Source organism: Canis aureus, chromosome 29 (assembly GCF_053574225.1).
Source record: "Canis aureus isolate CA01 chromosome 29, VMU_Caureus_v.1.0, whole genome shotgun sequence".
Classification (NCBI taxonomy): domain Eukaryota; kingdom Metazoa; phylum Chordata; class Mammalia; order Carnivora; family Canidae; genus Canis; species Canis aureus.
Window position 1 is genome coordinate 5013660 of NC_135639.1, and position 22724 is coordinate 5036383.

At 42.8% G+C, this 22724-nt stretch overlaps 1 protein-coding gene across 2 annotated transcripts in view; it reads right to left on the reverse strand.

Annotated features, from left to right (window-relative positions):
• Positions 1–22724, reverse strand: part of DOCK1 (dedicator of cytokinesis 1) — a 493559-nt gene that overhangs the window by 171775 nt on the left and 299060 nt on the right. For both annotated transcript variants that reach the window (XM_077877225.1, XM_077877224.1), the window contains exons 28-29: positions 11636–11737; positions 4733–4827 (exon numbers count right to left, since the gene is read on the reverse strand). In XM_077877225.1, the coding sequence (XP_077733351.1) occupies positions 4733–4827; positions 11636–11737 (197 nt within the window). The remainder of the gene's footprint in view (positions 1–4732; positions 4828–11635; positions 11738–22724) is intronic.

Below are 22724 nucleotides of genomic sequence, written 5' to 3' on the forward strand. Positions count from 1 at the left end.
AGTACATTCACTGCCTCCAAGAACACTCCCATGCCTTAAAATTCTAGCTTGGGATTTTTAGTGTACAAACACACTACTGGGATGAATTGAAGTCCTAAGACTAAAAGAGAGACACAGAAACTCAAACAAGTGGTCACCCTTCTCCTAACAACCAAAGAGAACTCTATGATAGCCACACAGCATGAGTCCTCAATATTAGACTCTGCTGTGCACACCACGAAGAATAAATCCAAAAAGGTTGGCTAATATGAGCTCAAGGATGGATACCAGTACTTAAAGGCTAACAGAGAAGGTCTCTGCTTCCAATATAGCCTCAGATCTTACATGGAGACTTAGCCTTTCCTTGCCTCGGGGAAGATTATAAAGCACTTCTGGATGATAACACGGAAGCACACTTCTACTATATCTGAACCGTGCTTATCTTAAATGTCATCTTACCATCTGGCACTGTCATATCTGAGAGCAGAGCTGTAATGTCAGGCCATCACCAGTCCGTTGCTGTTCTGAACACAGCAATCAAGTAACTCCTGTCCTTGGGACTTTCACTGGATCTTAGAACTTTGATTCCTGATTTACAAGTGGTTGCTCTAGAACTGATGGGCACCATCTTTAATTACATTTGACAAGCCCCATGTCTACATTTGCAGACACAAAGCTGAACAAGCACACAAACATTTAAGAGACCGCAGGGGCTGAGTCTGTCAATTTCTAAGCTGTGGATGGTAAAACTGCACGTCCAGCTGTGCCATTAAAACATAAATACGGAACTGCGGGAGCTTCTGGGAATCACTGCTTATCCTATGGATGCAAGGAGGTCTCTGACACATGCCAGGAAGAGGAAGAGCATGGAAGTCTGGCAACGGAGAAGGTATTGAGCTGTCAAATTACAGGTTTTTTAAAAAGACAAATATAGGGGATCCCTGGGTGGCTCAGCAGTTTAGTGCCTGCCTTTGGCCTAGGGCGTGACCCTGGAGACCCGGGATCAAGTCCAACATCGGGCTCCCTGCATGGAGCCTGCGTATCCCTCTGCCTCTGTCTCTGCCCCTCCTCCCTCTCTCTCTCTCTCTCTCTCTCTGTGTCTATCATGAATAAATAAATAAAATCTTTAAAGAAAAAGACAAACATAGATAACATCACAGAAACAATGCTATGTGGTATCTATGTAATTTCTACAGGGAATTATTTTATTTCAATATTAGTGAGCTTTTGTTCTTCTAGAAGTTTACAGCAGCAAAATTCCATGAATTTCGGCAATAAATGATATCCTCTTTAGCAGCATAAACTTTCCACGGGGAAGAAAGCTAGGTAAGAACACTTTGACTTCTGTGCTTAACATCCACTCGGATAAGTAACAAATCTCTCAGGAAAGGTACACTTGAAAGAACACCAGGGTTAAATACAACAACATACTCTTTGAAAAGCAGGAGATATGCAAGGAAGCAGGATGCTTTAGAGAGTGGGCTCTGGATTTAAATACTGGCCCTGTCACTTGCCAGCCCTGTATCTTTGGGCAAGTTACCAAACCTCCACGCTTTAATCTCCCCATCTGTAAAATGGGCATAAAACCCCAGCTGTCTCAGAGTGCTGCTGTGGGAATCACGGCACGATTACTGTACTCTCCCCACGACAGCGCCTGGCACACAGAAAGCGCGCCAAATGCTCATCTGCAGTCCTAGGAGGCAAACACATAACACATCACAAAGAATGACTGGATTCAATGAACAAGGAAATAAAATCTTCGTTCTGAGCCTGGCAGTTAAGCAAGAACATTAAAGAAAACTGAAGAGTCACTAACCTAGATGCCTTGAGATAGCTTGAGGTTTTAGCTAGTTGCTGGTGCACAGGTAATACCTTTTCCTGCCAAACCCAACTGATGCGGCTTCTAAAAACCAGTATTATTTACTCAAGAGAGGGGACAGCATTCGGGGGCAGTGGGATTCCAGAGTGAAGACTACAATCACTGCTGCCCGAACTTGTGCGTTCACGACTCCTTTGTGGCTTCCTCTTCTGCTACCCACATTGGCTTGGGGACCTGTTCCTACGGAATGTGGCAAGTGCGATGGGAACCCAGAGGGGTCTGAGCCTCACACAGCCAGAATCTCCGCAAATCAAAGGGCTTTGGCTTGGTACCAACAAGCTCCAATGCACACGTCCACGTACACACACGCACACACAAGTATACACATACGCACACAAACGCTGCTCATCTTAGAAAGCTCTGCCAGAAGCAGCAGTATCAGCAGGATGGCTCGGCCTCAGAGTACTAGGATTTTAGATTAGATGGCTCCGTACTACATTTTATGTACAACATAAAATAAACCATAGGGATTTTATATTCAGGGTCTGTCCCTTATCAAGCTGTCTCTTGAAACTGCAGCCTCCGGGTACCCTGAGCAACAGAACAGGATGGACTCCCTACTCCAGACTTGAATTCTATTATCACCTACACCAGACTTTATCCTCAGAAGTGGCCATCAGATCCCTTGCTAGAAGGACACAGCAGATCGTGGCTTCTCCCTCGTAGATGGCTCCTTGCCCCCAAAACTCTCCTCCCTATGGCGAGATGCAAAGGCTTGGGTCCCAGATGCCACCAGACATCTACATCTCTGTCCTGCATCCAGGCGCTATAGGCATGCACTAGGGAGTAGGGACACAGGGGCAAGGCTGGCTTGATGTGCAGGGAACATGCAGTTCTGGAGACCCCAGGTCAAGCTACCTTCTCACTGTAGAAACAGTGGAACACATCAGGAGAAGCTGGATCCAGAGAAGGAGACTCTGAGCATGGTGCTCCACACTTTGAGCCAAAGGCCATATGGCTTTCACCTCCATGTGGTTCTGAAGTCATACTCAGATAGTTCACAAAATAAAAGGAAGAGGGAAGGAAGCAATCATCATGTGAGAACTGAAAACAGATACTCACTCATTATAAAATAGCATAAATCAATAGTGGGGCTGTACCTTCCTTCACAGCTTACCCCATGGGAACCCGGGGATCAGAGGCACGAGTCCAACAACTTGAAATGTGAATCACATCTGACCTTTAAGGGAGCAGCACCCCACTGCCCCATCCCAGGGATGTGGAATGGATAGGCTGGGTACCAGGCCACGGCTACTCCATCAGAGAGATGCAGGGCAAGTTCACATGTGGCGTCACAAGGCAGAGAACAGACTCCACACCCACCACCTCCCGCACTCTGCACCAGGCCTGCCTTTCACTCTGGTCAGCATTACAACCAGCTCTGTGGCTTCCTTAATGATGTGGCAAGCCATCGTTTGCTGCATCAGGGACGATGCGAATCAAAACTATAATGAGACACACTACACATCGATCACCAGGGCTAAAATGCAAAATAGTGGTCATGGCAAATTCTGGCGTGGATGCAGAAAAACTGGATCACTGTCACCTTGCTAGTGAGAATGTAAGATGGTACAGACACAGTCTGGCAGTTTCTAAAAACCTAAAAATGTAGAGAGCATGCAACCCTGCATACCTACCCCAGGGCACTCATGCCAAAGAAAGGAACTTATTATGTTCACAAAAAAAACTCTATATGCGAATGTTCATGGCAGCTTTATTTCTAATAGCCCCAAACTGGAAAGAGCCCAGATGTCCTTCAGCAGGTGAATAGTTAGACCAGCTGTGATACATCCATACCATGGAATGCCTCTCAGCCTCTCAGTAATCAAAAGGAGCAAACTACTGATACTTTCAACAACCTGAATGAATCTCCAGGGAATTCAGCAGCGTGAAAAAAGCCAACCCTAAAATGTTATCTTTGATGTGATGCATAATACATCGCATTTGAAATGACAAAAATTTTACAAGTGGAGAAAAAATTAGTGCCCGGGTTTAGAGAGGGGAGAGGTGGAGGGGCAAGGAGGCGGTGCTATAGATGGGCGGCAAGAGGGGCCCTTGTGGTGGCGGGGTCCAGAAGCAGCGCCACGGACAAGCACGATTACAACAGGAGGATCTGGGTAACATCTGTGAATTCCATCAATGCCGAGCCCCTGGGTGCAGAACGGTGTTCTAGTTTTGCAAAACGTTGCCACTAAGGGAACTTGGGTAAAGTGTATACAGATCTCTCTGTATTTCTTTTTATAACCGCAATGCCTATGAATCTACAATTATCTCCATAAAAAAAATGCAATAAGAAAGAAGGAAAAAAAAATTAAAAAGGAGGTCAATGGGAATTTCTTCCAGGAATCATATGCGATTGAGAACAGACGATCATTGTTGGTGCTTTCAGAAATTATAAAACACAAGCCCTGGAAAGTTACCCAACAGCCTACACAGGGAAAGGATAAACAAGGCACAAGATTAATATTTAATAAGTATGAAGAAAATGCTCACTTTTTAAAGCTGAAATAGGACAAATGCAAACACCGTTCAAGAATCTAGACAGAGTGAAAATCACTTGGGCTAATAAACACATGTGGTTACAAGATGGCACATTGATGGCAAACCGTCCTCTTGACAGAGGATGCCCCGGACCTACGCTAAGGGGGGCTTGGGCTCAGCTCTGTATCTCTCCAGGATGCAAAGCCCTGCGCCGGCGTAAGGAAACCATCCAATCTCCAGGTCTGTTTCTCCCAATAACTGTTTGCATCACAGAGTGGGGAGGATGTGTTCACTATCGGAGAGCCCCCACGGTATCCAGGCAACACCACTGTTCCCACCAGGCACGAATCAGACGCCTTGTAAAAAGGTGGGAGCTTTTCTCCCTCTACTCACTTATTCTGCATCATGTTCATTATCACCCAGTCGAAAGGGTAGACGTTCTTCCCAATGAGGTTCTTAAACATGATGAATGTTTCCATCAGGAAATCCTGAAATAAAAAAACAGAACATTGCAACAGCCCACCAAGAGAGGGAGAAAACCAATCCCCTCTTGAGTAATTACAAAAAAAAAATGACCTCTTTTTTTTTTTTTTAAGCTGAATGAAAACATTCTAAAAAGTAATGAAGATATATCACAGGAGCTTTTTTTTCTTCCCGTTTGTCAGAGCACCTCCTGTTTGTGATAGCTTTCTCAGGGATATATTCAGAAACAGTACCTGGGTAGGTCTCTGTAATAGCCATCATAGATCTCCAGGTTACAAATGTGCGTTCTTTCTGCTGATAGGAATAGGTACTTTTTGCGCATATAACATGTAAGGTTTACTCTAAATACATTTTTCATTATGAGCAGGGCCCATCAGGCTATCAAGTATTAATAGCCATTCTTTTTTCTTATGTAATTGAGAAACGGCAAAAAAAAAAAAAAAAAAAAAGGATTCAAGCGGGAGCTCCTGACCATCAGCACCAGGTCAGTTCACCATACCCAACTGAGCCTGTGGTCATGTGGCCACTTTCACAGGGCAGCTCCGACCCCATGAACTACTCAGTTATGCCTGTGCCACCTTGGACATGACCCGCTGTACTCCATGGTAATCCTCCACTGTGCTACCCTGCTTCCACGTTGATAACTCTGCTCGAGGCCTAAGGAAGAGGTACCCCGGTTCCTAGGGGCTCCAGCCTCTGCCTGGCAAAATTAGGAGAATTTCTTCAACCTGATGGCTTGGCGCTTGCTCTGAGCTGACCAGGACAAAATCAGCAATTATCCTGAAAAGCACACCTCCCCGGTAGTCCACACGCTCCCTCAAGTTGTGCGGCAGGCAGGGGAAAAGCACCAGGGACTCCACTTAGAAAAATGAGGCCGTGGCCAGAGGTTGCCAAATGAGTGGATATTTCTCATTTCTTTAATCTATGGAATCATAATTAGGTGCAATGGCTGTGAAGCCCAAGGTGGCATTCAGAATTTAAGCAGCCAAGGAAGCAACTCCCAGCAAAGTCCTAAACAAGCGCTTCTTGCAAAAAGGAGCAAGTAAAACTCGGTGGCATCAATAAGCTGAGGTGCCAAGGGAAATACTTCCTTGGCAACCTTACCAGCAGTGCCACGTCCTGGCAGGTCATGCCTACTGTGTGCGCCCTCCCATGAATAAAACCTCAGGGAGCAACGGTGACCCCCTTTTTACAACAGACACTCCCAGGCAAGACGAGAATCAGGACCGGGACCTCTTCAAGAGGGAAGAGTCCGCCCCGTGTCCTCCAGACTATGCTCGCCCGTGCTGTGACCACCAAACCTCGAGTTCACACCAGGCAGGAGTGCTCCGGGCCCCGGACACAACGAACAGGGTCTCTCTCCCCAGGCTAATAACTGCAATTCATATTTCCCCACTTAGGTTTTCCCACTTTGTCTAGAGTTTCACATTTTAATGACCAGGTTGCATATTTGGCCGGCTGAGTGCCATAATTTGGCCACATCTCTATTTGCATGAAATTGCTGGCTTTCTTGCTGATCACTCCTCAAAGCCTAATAATTGAGATACAGGGTCTGGGTTTTATTATTCTGGAAGAGAAGCATATTTTCCCAACTCCCTGATTTTTTTTTTCTAGGAAACACAGTCCCATCCTTCATTAGTATGGCTCAGCTGTTAAATTTCAGTACTTTGCTGATCAGACAAAATGTTGCATATTGTGGAAGATGAGGTTTTGCAAGGCGTCCTTGTCCGTCTGCATAATTTGCTAGCCAAGCCGATGGCTCCTGCCACGGCCGATGAGGCTTAGCAGACTATTACGCGGGGATCTCCAAGTCAACAAGGGGACACAGAGGACTAATACGAGATATTCTGGGAAAATGTCATCCTTCAGTGAGAATCCATTTCTGCTGTATTTTTCTGTTTGATTATTCACAGGATGCCCCATATAATAAGTGGGCAGCTCTAACAATAGCCATCAATCCATAGGCACAATCTTCTTGTCACGAATCCATCTGCTTCTGTCCACCCCCATCCCCATCCACCTGAATTGAGGTCATCCTCTCTTACCTGAACTGTCAACGGGGAATCCCTGCCTATCTGCCCATGTCCACTCTTGTCCCTCGCAATCCCCCACCCGTGACCCAGAACGGTCTTCTCAAACTCAAATCTGGTCAAGGCACTGACACTTCCCAATCTCCCATTTAACCTATATCTCCAGGGACTTTCTGATATTTCTTAGACTAAAGACAAAGTGTCTTGACATCAGAAGAAAATCCTGCTAAGCCAAAAGAGTGTTTCAGACAAGGACCCTCAATAGATGCTAAATTCATCAGATAAAGACTGATCAGGGGATTGGACATTTGCCAACGTTCTATGGGTGCCTAAGCATCAGCCGAAGATTACATGATAGTTGTGAAGGGGCACATATCTTCACAGTGGGGAGCTCAGGCTGGTACCCACTCTCAACCACGCAACGAAACTTACAGTCAGCAATGGTCAGCTCGGCATTCCCACCCACCTAACGGGCATGATGGGTAGCATTTAACACCAGCTTTGAAGCTTTCCTGCCAAAACGATGAACTTGAATTTTAGGCCAACCTTCCAGTTTGCAGGACATGTGGAGGGACAGGGGAACACGCTGAAAGCCATTACAAAGCAGCACAAAGAAAGACAAGACAAGGTGAGGGATTATTCTAGAAAAAAAGAGAAATAAAGGAGGCGCAGCCAAATGCAATAAGTGAATCTGTACTGGATCCTGATTTGAGGAGGCCTCTAATGAAAGACCAGAAAGAATGGGAAAAATTAAGAAAATCAGAGTATGAAAAAAAGAAAAGAAAAGAAGAAAAGAAAAGAAAAGAAAGAAAAAAATAAAAGAAAAGAAAAGAAAAAGAAAAGAAAAAGAAAATAAAGAAAATCAGAGTATGAACATTATGTATTTTATGTTCTGAAAAGACAATGAGGCCACTGGGGATGCTCTTGATTCTTGAGAGGGGTCAGCTGAGACCCTAGTGGAGAGGCACGTTTCTCACACACTTAACGAGGTTTGGCTGCATAGTTAGTGAAACAGAAGAGACACAGAAGGGGCAGGTATGGCGAAGTGCTTGCAACTGGTGGACTGGGGTGTTAGGAATAGTAGTTTTCATTGTACTATTCTTTCAGGTTCTCTGTATGTTTGAAGCTTTTCATCACAAATAGGGGAAAGAGTACGAGTAAAATTGGGGGAATGCAAACGAGAACCATGGACCATATCAGTGTTGGCATGCTGCTTTGATTCCGTGCTATAGTTCTGCGCGATGTTACTACTGGGGAAACTGGGTATAGTATTACTTTTTACAGCCACATGCGATTCCAAAATTACCTCTACAGTTGACTCAAAACAATAAATGCTTGAAAAATAATTTTAAAACAATGAGGAGCAAACAAATGGTGTAGAAAGTTGAAAGCAAGCAAAGAACAGAGTTTCTCAGCATGGAGTCTGGGGTCCTGTGTGCTTTGGTGACCCTGTCCAGGCTCATCCCATCCCTGGTACACTGGCTACCGCCTCCTGCACAGGTTCCTGTACATGACATGCCCTCCTCCCCCCTACATGGCTCTTCCTTCTATTCCTCAATATCCCACAATCCTCTCCTTTGCAAAGGCTTCACAACTAGCTGACCCCATCTAATCTGACTACTTTATAAGAACCATGCCTTTGCAGCAGGGATAATGGGGGTTAGTTGGAAGGAACCCCTGATTAACGGTGACGTTCTCTACCAGACTATAGCACCACGAGGGCAGAACTTGTCTGCTTTGCCCACTACTTCCTCCACTAAGCTAAAATAAAGTTGGTGTTCAATAACTATTGACTGAATTCACTAAGAAGATGTACTCCCCAGACTCATCACCTGGTAAAGAGTATCTTTGCTATAGCTTCATTTAAAGGAAATGGTCACAAGAAATAAGAAATGTGTTTATCACAAGGCTCCTCCTCCCACTCAGGATGCTGCAAGTCAACCTGCAGCGGCTACTTCATATGGAGCTCAAGGCTCACCCACGAGCAGAGAATTTCATAGGCATGGATGGTCACCTGACATCCTTGCTTTCCTGACCCCCATGAGCACCTTTGCTCATCACTACCCAGCTGGGAGATATCAGGACCACCTCCGTAGAGGCTGGTGGCCTAGTGCCACAGACCAGGTAAGGAGAAATGAGCAAAGGGCGTGCATCCGCCTGGTGAGACCAGGGCAGATATCAGGTCAAGGTCCTCAGAAGGGGTGGGACTGACACTGAATGAAGGCAAGAGGGTGTTCTAGATGGAGGAACCTGCTCGCTCACAAGCCTGTCAATTTGGCTTCCCGAGGTTAGAATCTAGAAGTGGAGAGGCCACCAGGACAGGTGAGGCTGCTTGGGGACACACGATCAGCCGTGAGTCCACGGTGGAGGCAAAAGGCCCACAGCCCTCGGGTTCTGCGTTCACTCAACATTGAACCAGCAAGCATTACTTCTACCTGCATCATCCTTGGATACAGCACTGTTCATTCAGTCACTCGACAAACATTTCTGAAGGGCCACCTAGTGGCAATTTAAGACAAGTGGCAAGACAGCTCTGTTCCCCAGACGGTCCAGGGCACTGCCCATCACCCTCGATCTTATTATGGAGACTGAGCAAGTTCTCTACTTACGTTCCTGATGTCAACAGGAACATGACAGCTAGCAGCCCATCCTACAGCTCAGCATCTCCACCGCAGAAGAATGTAAAGATTTCGCAAGGCACCCAATGCTAAAGAGATGGGTCTGTCCTGAGTGTCTGGAACCCTACGTGTCCGTTTTTGTTCGTTTCTGGGTCACTCATTCTGCCTCACACAGTGCTCCATCCTCTCTCCCTGTCCTGGGGTCCAAGGGGCCATCCGAGAGACTAAGAGTAACAGCTCTGAGGCATATGACTTTGGTGCTGATAGTAACTGCGGTTTTCGATGGGAATCGCTCATCCAGCCAACCAAAGGCTAAATCAGAAAACCTGGAGCGGCACTTGTTACAAGGAAGTAGTCCTGAGAAAACGGTCGAGGCTATTTTCATATTGCAGTAGTACTAACTAACTTTCAATTATTTAACATAAAATGATCTATCATTTTGTAAGTGCTTGTCAGAGTAGAAAAATAGTCCAATACTTTCTGTGTAGAGTTAATGGATAGGAACACATTTTACAAAGGTTCTGACAGATTAACAACAATAAAAAGGGCCTACAATCCTTGCGATACGAATTTGTGATATCCAAACCACAAATGCGGAAATCAAGTCGTCTGCAAATAATTGATTTTCTGAACTGCTGTGTCTAAAGAAAAAAAAAAAAAAATCTCTCGGGAAATCAGGACCACAACATGTAGTAAGTATCTGATCATCTGCTCCGTGCAAGGAGAGAGGGCACAAGACTTGGACTTCGGCAAAATTATAGTCATTTTTAAAATCCATTCTGTAGAATCACTTTTCACAATGTACTGAAGCTTCCCTACCAATGGCACCTCTTAATGGTTCGGATGAAATATTTTTCACAGTTTGCATGTGTGGATTTGGATCCTATGACTATTCTGATAAAGGGCAAATGATTAATAGGAGCCCTAAGTATACCCTCCATCATGATGGGTAATGCTTCTCAGTCTGAGAACTGTATTATTCAGCCTGGAATGCTATTTAGGAAATTGTTCATATAGGTTCAGTTACAGCCCTCCTTACACTGACCCCAACAGGGCAGAGGGATACAGTTAAGATTCACTGGCTGCATGGGACGTTCCACGTATCAAATATGATTTCACTGTGCCATGACTGCTGAGGGATGACAGGACACAAATATAATGCAGATCAGGTACCTGAGCGTATACCTCCTTTAGGCTGCACGCCCGTGTTTTTGAAAAGTCAACACCCGGAGACACAAATACATTATACGTTCTTGCTCCTTCACTTTCGTTTAAGGAAAACTGCTATGATTTGAAGGTGTAGATCCATTTTTGTCTCCTTAGAAATTTAAATACATGCATGCGTGCACACACACTTGGGGTGGCAACACGAAGAAGGTCATTTCTTATTAGAAATGATCCTTTGAAAAACAACCACTAAATGTATCCTTCTTCGCCTCCCTTAGTAAGGTAAATACAATGATGTGAAGTGTAACCAACCTTGTTCTGGAAACACTAGTAGCATCTGCTGGATCCCACAGGAATCTAGGGGGTCTCAGAAATGAAATCTGTGCCACTTTACTCCAGAGATTAGGTTCACATCTAACCGAGAGCTCTGCCAACAAGGGTGGTCGTAGCTTTGCGGAAGACATCTGCCGTATGGCCGTGGGATTTCAGGTCATAAGGGAGGTGGTTCCAAAGCACTCACTTCCCCTCTATTATGCTTCTCCTAATTAAGCTGTAACACAGTTGTATTGAGGATGACTGGAGAATTATTTGGAGAAACGCTGATGAGCCCCCATGATTAGAGCTAATTAATACCAGAGTATAATTTAAAGCTGAAAAGACTCTGGCTTCTGCTATTGAGAAGTCAATCAATAAGTGAACAGGAGTTACTAGATGATTCTCCGTGGGTAGCGTCTCCACATCTCCAGTGATTCCATAGCATAAGGAAGCTCTTTCTGGGCTTACATGCTGAGTCACTCCCTAGCTCAGCATTAGGAACAAGGCCGTGTGTTGGGATCCGCATCTTCTAAGAAATATGGATTCCCTTGCCAGATGGGTTATCAAACCAATTAGAGCCAAGTCCTCATGCAAAATCATACATGAAATACTGATGTCAATGTTTTGCCTAAAATGCTGGCCCCCAAACACAGTCATATAAAAAGGGCCAAAGTTACACTCACCACAACATCGGTCCTCATTTTCCCGAAAGTCTTGATCAAATGGGCGTAATGATAATCTTCCATTTGTCGTAAAATAGCTGTCATACAAGCCACAAAGTTTCCCTGTAAAGGAATCAAAAGAACAATGAGATGGGAAGAGAACACCACTTACAGGAAAAGTTGCTATCAACTAAGAGTCTGGTGTTGAAACGGTCAAGGAGAAGCAACGGAGTGTGGGCAGGGAGCCTGCGATCTCTGGCACCCCCACTGGCTGGCCAGCATGAGAGGACCAGTCCTTCCCACCTCATGATCTTGAGTTTTGCTCTATCTCCTTGTCTCTGCCTTAAATGTTTCCTGACACATGGTTGTCCAGCCTGGAAAAACAAGCTCTAAATATTTTTGCATTAAATATGCAAAAATTAAAGACAAGATTGAAACCACTGACACTCATGTCTTGTCCTCCATGGAAAGTTGCTCTCTTATTACCAGGCGAGATGTGTGTGCAGCCCTTCCTCTTGGGCCGTGGCAAAGAGAGGCCTTTTATTTCTCAAAATCTGCCTGTGTCCCCCTTGGCCAATTTGGAGGCAATCACCACCGATTCCACAATGAGTTATGGTCCAATTCTTTTCCACAAGAAGAATGTGAGGAGGCATGCAGGCTCATCAGAATGTAAAGTGGGAGAGAGGAGAGTTTCTCCTAGCAGACAGAGCAGGGAGGGAAAACAGAAACCACCAAACAGAATCATGACATGGAGAAAATAACAGGCCAATGCACCTAACGAAGAGGCAGCCGGTATGTGTGCAGCTGTCGGTGTGCACATGCAGGTGTGTGTGTATTTGTGTGTGTGTGTACACGTGCGCTGAAGGGTGGGAGGAAGGCCAAGTGGTCCTGTTGCCACTGACTGCAATTGATCCCTTCTGTGGGTCACGGTGAAGGACATCTTAAAAGCCTTCCTTGCTTTTCTATATTTGTCCCTAAATTAAAGACATTTTAAGAAACACAGGACATACACTTTTTCCCATTAAACCAGTAAGAGTCTGGTCCAATTACAGGATGAGACATACTTTGAGACATATCCCCAATTTTGGCCTCTTCCATGAGTTCCCAAACTGCCTTCTTTTACAAACCCTACTCTTATCTTACAAGCAGTATATTCGAATACGTCCATGTCCTCTATATTAATCTGGAACACACTCTCTACCATGAAATGTTACAGTCCAATATTTTTCCCGACCTATTTTATTTCTACAGCGTACTTGTGTGCTTCCAAATGAGTCCTCAAAGGGTGCGTTATGCAAATTGAACAAATACAAGAATGACAATGTGGTCCCTTTCATTTGCACAGAAATGTAAATTATGAATGATGAATTAAAAATGAATTATGAATTAAAAATTATTTGTGAATGATGATAATTGCCCAGATTTGGATTCCGAGTTGGTATTCAGAGAAAGAGTTAAAGAATGCTTGTTTTCCGCTTGAGGAATGATTTATAAAATGGCACAATGTCTGTGAACATGAACTTTTGAGATATGTAAATATTTGGCATCCTCGTGAGCTCAGGAGAAGCTGTCTTCATATCTCTACTCTTCATGAGATGCCATCTTTCGGGGAAGGGTCTTCATAATATTACATGTTGATGGACTACCTACCATGTGACAAGTGGTGTGCTGAGTCCCCATTCAACCCCACCACTGATTCTCCTCTTGTCCCATTTTACAGGCACTGGGACAGAGGCTGAATGATCGCCCTCAATGAGAAAGTGGAAAAACTGGGTGTGAACCCAGCGTGGCAGGCTGCAAGGTGGCTGCTTAGTAGCTGAGCTGATTTCTTTCCTCTTGCCCAGATGTGCATTTTAATTCTCTTTCTGAGAAATCTGAGGATGCTGCTTATGGCCAACGTGAGGTGGAGACTCACTTTCTTGCACTTTTGCAGGCATCAGAGAAAGTTGCAGGAGGGTGAGAAGAGGCCACCACAGACAGGGCCCCAGTCCCCTCCCTAACACAGTTTTCTGTAGTTGGTCTCCTTCTCAGGAGACAAGAAGTTTCCTAAGGCAAGAAGACGCCTATATCGGCCAAGACGCACCTGGCAGGGGCTCGAGTGAATTTTCTACAGGTCTAAAAGATGGGGGCTTCCACATTAGAATCGCCCAAATCACAAAGCCAGCTATGTTTATTAGATGCAGGAAAGCTATGTACTTAACTTAAAACATCAAGTAGAAAGAAAGAAAAGCAAGACCCCAGAGCAGCTTCGAGAATGACAACAGCGGGAGAGCAGAGTAGCACAGATGAGAAAAGCAGCGCATAAGGAGTCTGGGCAGATACTCAAACAGGTGACATGGAGATACTCAATTTAGGGAGCAGATTGGCATGTAATGCTGCAAACTTCATGCAAGGCCAAGGCTGGGGCCACTGGCATGATGTAGAAAATGAAGAAGTCGAGAACATAGCAATTTCTACAAAGCTAGTCCTGGGAATATGCAAATAGCCAGTCGGGAAGACTTCAAGTTGGAGAGAATGTCACAGGGAAGGAAAGCCAATGGGCTCTTATTCTACAGGGATGAGGACTAAAAGGGAGTATGCCCGGGAGGGGGACAGAGGCAGGGCACTGCCATGAGTCAGGAGTCAAAAGGCTCGGGGTTACCAATGTGCTATTTACTTTACCTACAGAAATGTTCAAGAACATTTGTATTGTGCAGACTTTCTTTCTTAGAGGAAGCAAGTCTTTGCTATTTTACTGCTCTTTACTACGTTAAAGCTTTGGACCCCTATGGAAATGGGGTAATACACCTGTTGAAATCCACAGAAATGCTCCCCCTTTTCTTTGGAATGGAGTCTCATGAATGGGGTACCCGTATTTCCAGAGGGAAGTGATGTGATGACCGTGAAGCTTTACTGTTCTCAAGAACCCGAAAGAACTCCATACAGCAGACTGGGGGGTTGGGGGGGCAGACATGGTGGGTCGTTATAGAAGCTGTACTTGAAACCAGTCATACACAAGAAGTAGACATGGGGGATAACTATGGAAAGAAAATTTTTATTCTGCAAGCTCAAAAGAAAATTACTATTCTATGCTTTTTAATTGATTTATTTGAAATGCATTTAGAAGTTCTATGAAGCTTTTGCTTTTGAACAATTGGTGGGTTGGCAGGTACGCTGGTGGTAATTGTGCAGAACTCGTCCTGAAACCTGAGCATGGGGACCAAGCTCCAGCCCCAGCGGCTGAGTAAAAACAAGTAAATAAATGAAAATAAGACATATTCCTTAGACTTCAAAGCAATGCAAAACGGGGGCAGAGAAGTCAGCATACAGTTGCAGAAAACTTAAAAATCAGGACACAGAATGCCTAATAAACAAAAAAAAAAAAAAAAAAGAAGTGAACTTCATTAGCAATCACAGATGAAAATGATATACCATTATTTGCCTGCCAAAATAGCAAAGGAGTATTTAAGTGAGGATAATGTTAGCAAGGGTGCAGGGGATGAGCACTCTTACACGCTGCTGGTGGGAGCATAAATTGCTATAACCTTTTTAAAAAGCGATTTGGCAGTAGGCTTGCAAAGTCTGAGAAAAAACACTCATCTCCTCGGTGATTCCATTGCTAACAATCCACCGAAGGAAGTTCATTCAAAATACAAAATTCTGATGTCTAAAGATGTCTGTCGCATTGCTGAAAACATCTGCATGTTGAACCACAAGAAACTGTGTAAATAATGCGATGTTTTAGAGGACTGCGGGATAAGATACAGGATGCCCAGTTCAATTTGAATCTCAGATGAACAAAGAGTAAGCATGTCCCAAACATTGCCCTGGAAAATATTGCATGTGACATCCATACGCTAGCACGTCCATTTACCGTTTAGCCAAAGCTCAGGTTGAACCAGGTACCCTGCACCGCTGCTTGCTGAATCAGGCAACCATCCCGGAGTGTGATCATGAAATGTTATGCAACCACCAAAACATTAAACATTACCTATGCAAATATGAACTATTTTAATAACATGAGAAAATGCTTGAGGACCAAACATGGAGATAATTACATATCTCTATTTCAGCAATATAAAGAATGTAGCACTGGAAAGGAAAAAAAGATGTAAAGAAAAAGAAGGAACAATAAGGATAAGAAAGAAGAAAAAACATACTCATTAGGGGTAGGAGAACTGAACTAGATTACTTTTGTAAACTGAACATATATTAATATTGTAGAAGATGGTCCTGAGAGAAAAGGAGATCTTTTGGTAGCAGGGACCAACCCCCCTGTGCTTGACTTCCAGGTTTCCTGTTCCCCTATCCTCAAAACTCTCATCCACGGGCCACTCTGTCCAAGTAGACGTGGTTACTGCTCTGCACCATTCCTCAAGTCCTGTATTTCACTGGCCTCTGAACCTCGTAGAACCACCCTCCATATTCCAGGGTTAAATCTGCTTGGGCTCCCAATGTACTGGGCAGGTGGACAGGTAGGAGGGGGAAAGGCAGAATGGTAGGCAGGGAGAACCAACAAGAGGGAGAACCAAGGGGCAGGATGAGGCACTGGTGGTGGACAAGGTACTCTCTTAAACAGGCAAATGCATGTAGGATATAAAGGCAAAAGATTATTCTAAAAGGATAGATATTGGAGAATGGGAATTGAGTTGAACACCTCTACCTTTTAAACAGTATCACTGTCAGCTTTGCCGAGTGTAAGGTCTAAGGGTGAGTGCATGAATGAGAAGGAACAACCCCAAGGATTTTGGTGCCTGGTCCTGAGGAGTTGTGAGGGTGTGCCTCCTTTATGTAATAAAGATGGACTAAGCCATGACCCGAAGGAGGCGTATGAAATTGCTCTTGGTAGGTCTATCAGAGATAAAAATGGTTCACATGACCCTAGAGCTCACACTCTGCATGCAGCACATCTCTTCTCTCTAGGACACATGGCATAGGGAGAAATTTTAGCTCTCTTCGACGTGCTCTAAGTGGCAAGGGATGGGGGCAGCTCCAATCCACAGAAGCTGTGGAAGCTGTGAACAGTGACCCAGGAGCACCAAGTCCGGGGGGCAGGCTCCTGGTAGGAATGATGCAAGAATTCCTTTTAAATCTGGGATTACACTTCATGACTTCCACGGATGACTTGTAAAAATTTTAAACATGTTTTCACCAAGTTTAAGTACTTTGAAGAGAAACTCACAGTTAGAAGGTTAAGTTTCAAATATGGTGATGAAAACAATCCTCATAATCATCACTAAAGCCTAAAAAAAAGGGACCTTCCAGTGACAGGTGTGATATACTGCTCAGTGGCACTGTGCGAGAATTGTGGTGAAGGTGGGAAGATGGATGACTTGGTGAATTTCGAATTGATTTTCATTTTGGGGGGCATTCAAGCCAAAGAACTGATGCTGTAAAGCAATGTTAGGAGCACCAGAATGTAGGAAAAGGAAGTAACTGAAAACAGCGTCTTCCATTGCAAAGGTAGGCAAGACTTAAATGGAGGAGTTCTTGGTGCAGTTAAGGTGAAAGCTCTAGGGCTCATGAAGGCTTTCTGTTTTCAAAAGAGAAAGCCACAAGCAAAATGTGTAAGGGTTCTATTTGCTATGAGGAAACTTAAGAAAGAAAAATAGGGAGTCCAGAAAGTACTGCAAAACGTTCACTGTCCCAAAAGATTCCTCCAAAGTCTCTGGAGAAATATTTGTGAACATATACCTAGGGGCTTCTGCATGATGAATGAAAAATAATCCAAAACATGCCCAACCTGTTTCCTCACATATTGCTGACAATAAAGAACATCTTTTAATTCACAAAGCCATAAGGACAAAGAGAATGAGGAGAGGACACAACTGAACACGAGGATTCTGGAAGCTGATAAGGGAAGCATGAATGGTTACTGAGTGCCTTGAACACAAGAAGAGGGTGATAATTTAAAAGCAACCTGCTGATTCCAGGCACAGAATCCTAGGAAGACTCAGAAAGCAAGGCTCCATCGTGAGGGGGAAATCAAGAACACCGATGTGTTTAACATGTGGCCTATTTGCCCACTCCCAGCCAATCCACTGAGGGGATGCTCCCACTCATTCCCGGGCAGGGGACCACTTGGTTTATTCTCTGCCTGGAGGGGACAGTGGATGCCTGATAAAGTAGAAGAGAAAGAGGGGCAGGAGCCACCACTTTCAGTATCTAGCGATAAGCAACCAAACACTATAACCACTCCACTCTCTGGTCTGCCCAACTCCCAGCATATTCACAAGAAGGTTTAACCTAACCCCCCTTCTAGCAATCTTAGCCCCATGTCAAACTGGAACAAGGGACCAGAAGAATCCTCTTTGGGAAAACTGAGCAGCCCAAGGGAGCATACGCACTGTCTGGCCACAGAGGTTCAGCCCACGCAGGCTCGCCACACCTCCAAACTCTGTGCACACATGGGAAACAGTCTGATCAAGACTGAACAGCCTCATGAGGAAAGAAAACAACTGGGGATATAAAAGAGAACTCAAAGATCTACAATAATTGTCCTCAAGTAGATAGGAGACCACATCCATAAAATAAGAACATAATGTTAAAAAAAGGAACAAAGAAAGCATTCCGGAATATTCAAACTATGTTAGCAGAAATAAACATTTCAATAGAAGTGTGGGAAGGTAAAATTAACAAAATCCTCCAGAAAATGGAACACACACACACAAAGTAGAAACATCAGACAACCATTCAAGAGATTCAATATTTGGGGTGCATGCGTGGCTCAATCAGTTGGATATCTGACTCTTGATTTTGGCCCAAATCATGTGATCTCAGGGTCATGGGGTTGAGCCCCACCTGGGGCTCTGCATCAGTGCAGAGTCGGCTTGTCTCTCTTCCTCTATTCCTGCCCCTCTCACTTTCTCTTTCTCTCTTTTCCTCTCAAAAAAATAAATAAAATAGTTAAAATAAAAAACAAAAAACATTCATGCCTGATAGACAAAGACTCCAGAAAGAAAGAACACAGAAAAAGGAGAGCAAAAGCTGTTTTTCTAAAAGGACAGAACATCCACATAAAAACTATTAGAATAAATGAGTTCAGCTGATAGCAGGATATAGGATCAAAATACAAAAATCAACTGCCTTTCTACAGACTGGCAATGAACACTCCAAAAAATGAAATTCAGAAAATAACTCTATTTACAAAAACATCAAAAAAATTAATTATTTGATGGAAATATACCCCATGTTCATGGATTGGAAGACTTAATATTGCTTGATGACAGCATCCCCCAAATTAATCTACAGAAGCTATGCAATTCCTATCAAAATCCCAGCCAGCAGCTTTGTAGAAATTGACAAGCCAATCACAAAAAAACCTAAACTGCATGATTCCGTTGCTGAAAAATATCCGGAATAGGCAAACTTATAAAGGAAGAAAGTAGATTAGTGATTGGCAAGAGCTGGAGGTGGGGTTAATGGGGAGTCGATGGCTCACAGATACAGATTTCTATTGGGGATGATGACAATATTCTAAAACTGATGATGGTAGTAGTTAACTCTGTGATTACACTGAACACTTAAATTGTTCACTTAAAACAGATGAATTTTAGAGTATGTGAATTATATCTCAATAAAGCCATCAAAAACTTTTAAAAATAGAAAATAATTAAATGATATTAATTTTTCTCAAATGGCATGAACTAGGTATCAAGCATGACCAAGACTCGTCATCATGAGATTTCACAACACTAGGGATAAAACAATGATTCTAAAACATTAAAGAGAAGAAAGCAAAGAGTCACAGAGTACACTGGGAATTGCTAATGGAGAGGATGGGGTGGGTCAGGACAGCCAATTTTCAGGACAAGTACTATTTACCCTTATCAGCCAAGTAATTGTACTACTCAGGCATCAAATAATAGTAATATACTTAGAAAAACACCTCCAAATTCTATCATCCTTGTGAAGTTGTTCTTTCTCCTCAGATTTTTTGCAAGAAATGAATGACAGTTCTTCCCCTTTGCTTTCATGTCCTCACTGATGACTTCTCATGTCATATAAAATATCTTAACCCTTTTACGAGAGGAGAGGGGCTATAAAGAAGAAATGAACATTGAAAATGCAGGCAGAACAATGTTGTAAAATGAAAGAAAAAGTGTGCCACGCAAAATACATCAGGAGACATAAGTCACTGCTGGCCCTGTGTAAAGGTATTTCATGTGTTGTTAATTAAATATTTGATGAAGCAGAGCTACCTGGGTGGCTCAGTAGTAGAGCGTCTGCCTTCGGCCCAGGATGTGATCCCAGGGTCCCGGGATCGAGTCCCGCTCGGGCTCCCTGTGTGGAGCCTGCTTCTCTCTCTGCCTATGTCTCTGCCTCTCTGTCTGTGTCTCTCATGAATAAATAAATAAAATCTTTAAAAAAAAATGATGAAGCATAAGATATAATGGATACAATTGAAAGAATGAATCAAGTACTATTGTTAAAACTAAAGTTCACAGAAAAATGAATATTTGCTCACATCATTTGAACTCAGTACATTTTCTCAGATATATGATCCATGGTAAAACTGAGGGCTGTGCGGTGTTCCCTTTTCTCATTTCAAGATAAATTTAGTCCCACAAAGCTTTTATCTAATGCATGGGGGTCTTTTTATTCATTTAGTTTCTAAAATATTGCAATTCCTTATTTTAGAAAGGACCATAAAGTGAGTATTTTGTAAAAAGGAACCACACAAAATTAAAAATAGTATGGTTGAGAAGCTACACTAATGTCATCTATTAGCTTTTTTCAACTCCTAGCAACAAAATTACACCTGTACCTTAAATTTAAATTGAGTGCCTGGTTGAGTTCATAGAGGACTAGTATTTCATATTATCACAGACACTATAAGGGAAGAAATCTAATTTTAAAAACAAAATCAATTTCAATTTTACAGTGGCAGTAATTGTAGGAAGACATTTATAGAGGCCAAATATACCAAAAGGGACTATCTGGATCTTAAGTTACCCATAACAATTATCTGCTACTTATTCAATACAATAAATTAAACACATACATTTGTTATAGAGAATAAAAATAAATCACAATAAAATTTTACATGTCCAATTATACTTTATGGTATAATGAGGAATATATACTTTATATACAACTCCTTAATATAATCTATTTATTGCTAACACAAGTCAGAGAGTAAAGCAGAAAATTTTATATTTATTTTCGTAAACTCAGTAAATCAAATAATATTAAAGCCTTAGAGGGCTTAGGATTTTCCAAATCTTCTCCCATGATATATAGCATCTGTAAACTGTGGTAGAAACAAGAATAATTCAGTCATAATAAAATCTTACCATTGAAGGGAGGATCAATATGCCTACATATTTTTTTAAATTGACTTCTGTCCATAAAGGATACTATCACCATCATAGTTACAGATTACAGTTGAAACTTTCTTGTATAAAATGAAATTCCTCTATATGAATCATAAAGGATATTATCCTCAATATTATTTATATTGGTTGGATGTGTAGGTAAGGAGGAAAGTATGTCACATGTCAAGTGTTACCCAAAAGAAAGCTCATGAATCGTAAGAAAGATAAAACATTTTGAAATACGAGATTATTATATAATAGAAGCAATCTCAGTCATAAGAAATTCTTTCTTAGGAAATACTTATACATAAATATATACATATGTCATGAGCAGATACATGCTCAAACACCACACACCAAGATACAGCACTCATAACTGATCCCTTTATGACTCCATAAGCCCCTAATGGAATATTGAAGCTAAATGCTCTTGGTGTTATTTTCAAAATCTGCTGCTATGGGAAAGTGTGACTAAATCTGGGGGAACCCAAGAGAAATTTTGCAGAGGAATGTACCTGTCTAGCAGGTGTGTAAAGGGGAATATGGCAAGCAGGAAACACATCCCATTGGGGCTCCATCCAGATCCCTCACCACAGTCCTGAGGAAATCCAAGGTTCCATAGAGTCTCAAAAAATAGGGCCACTTGGAATACACCAAAAGAAATTGAGGGAATAAGGCCAAAATGATGAGAAAATTCAAAATGGCACAAAATATTAACAAGTACAATGCTCAACAAATTAAAGAGTGGGCAGGTGTTGACAGCATGGCACTCCTGGAGGGGGTCTGGTGGCACTAAATAGAACCCTGCCCAAATTGGCACACATAGAACCAGAGACAACCCTCTGCCAGACCAGTAGAACCCGACGAAGTCAAAAGGACACAGAGGATGCTTGTGGAGGAGGCTCCCCTGGCCACAAGTGGGGCAATCAGGACATCTAAGTATCAAAAAGAATAAAAAGAGTGAAGGATTATGAGTAGTGAATTTTTAAAAATTATGAATCTACACTGACATACTGACATACAAGTGAGGGGAGTTGGGGAAAAGAAGTAAAGGCAAAGCTCTTTCTTATAGAAGACTAAAAAATGTAGATGGAATTGAGGAGTTCAAAAATTATCACTTTCAAACCTAAAAGGACTAGTTGATTCCAGCCAAGGTCCTCCATGGATGCTGAAACCAGCAGGTCAAGGTCATTGAAAAGGAAGATATTCATTCAACTTGAAAGTACTCTCTCCCACCCGCAAATTCTTCTCTCCTCCTACTATGATGGCACGCACCAAGGACACATGATCACCTAGGTGTCAAAAACATTTGCTCATGAGGAAATGCAAAGACAGATCCAAGAATGGGACATTTAACAAGACAATTGACCTGGGTCTTCAAAAACATCAATGAGGAAATTCCATTTGGGTCATGTATTATATATTAGGCGATCATTGTTAATTTCTACAGATGTCAAAATCTTATTAACTATGTAGCAGGATTATTCTTAGGAGATAAATGAAACAATTAGGGGATGATGTGCCATGATGCCTGTGGTGAACTTCTGGTCTGGTCAAAAACAAGTTTATATTACACACATATTTTACAACTCTAACGAAATGGAGGAAGGGCAGAGATAATGCATTTGGACAAAATGTCCATAAAGGGTGGATCTAGTTGATGAGGATATTGGTTTTTACAATAATGTTTTTCAAATTGCTTTATCCAAGAAAAATATCAAATGAAAAATCTAAGGGAATACAAAGTCTACCCACAACCTAGTGGTGAAGAGACATATGACAACAATTAATTAAGATATGATGTTACAAATATT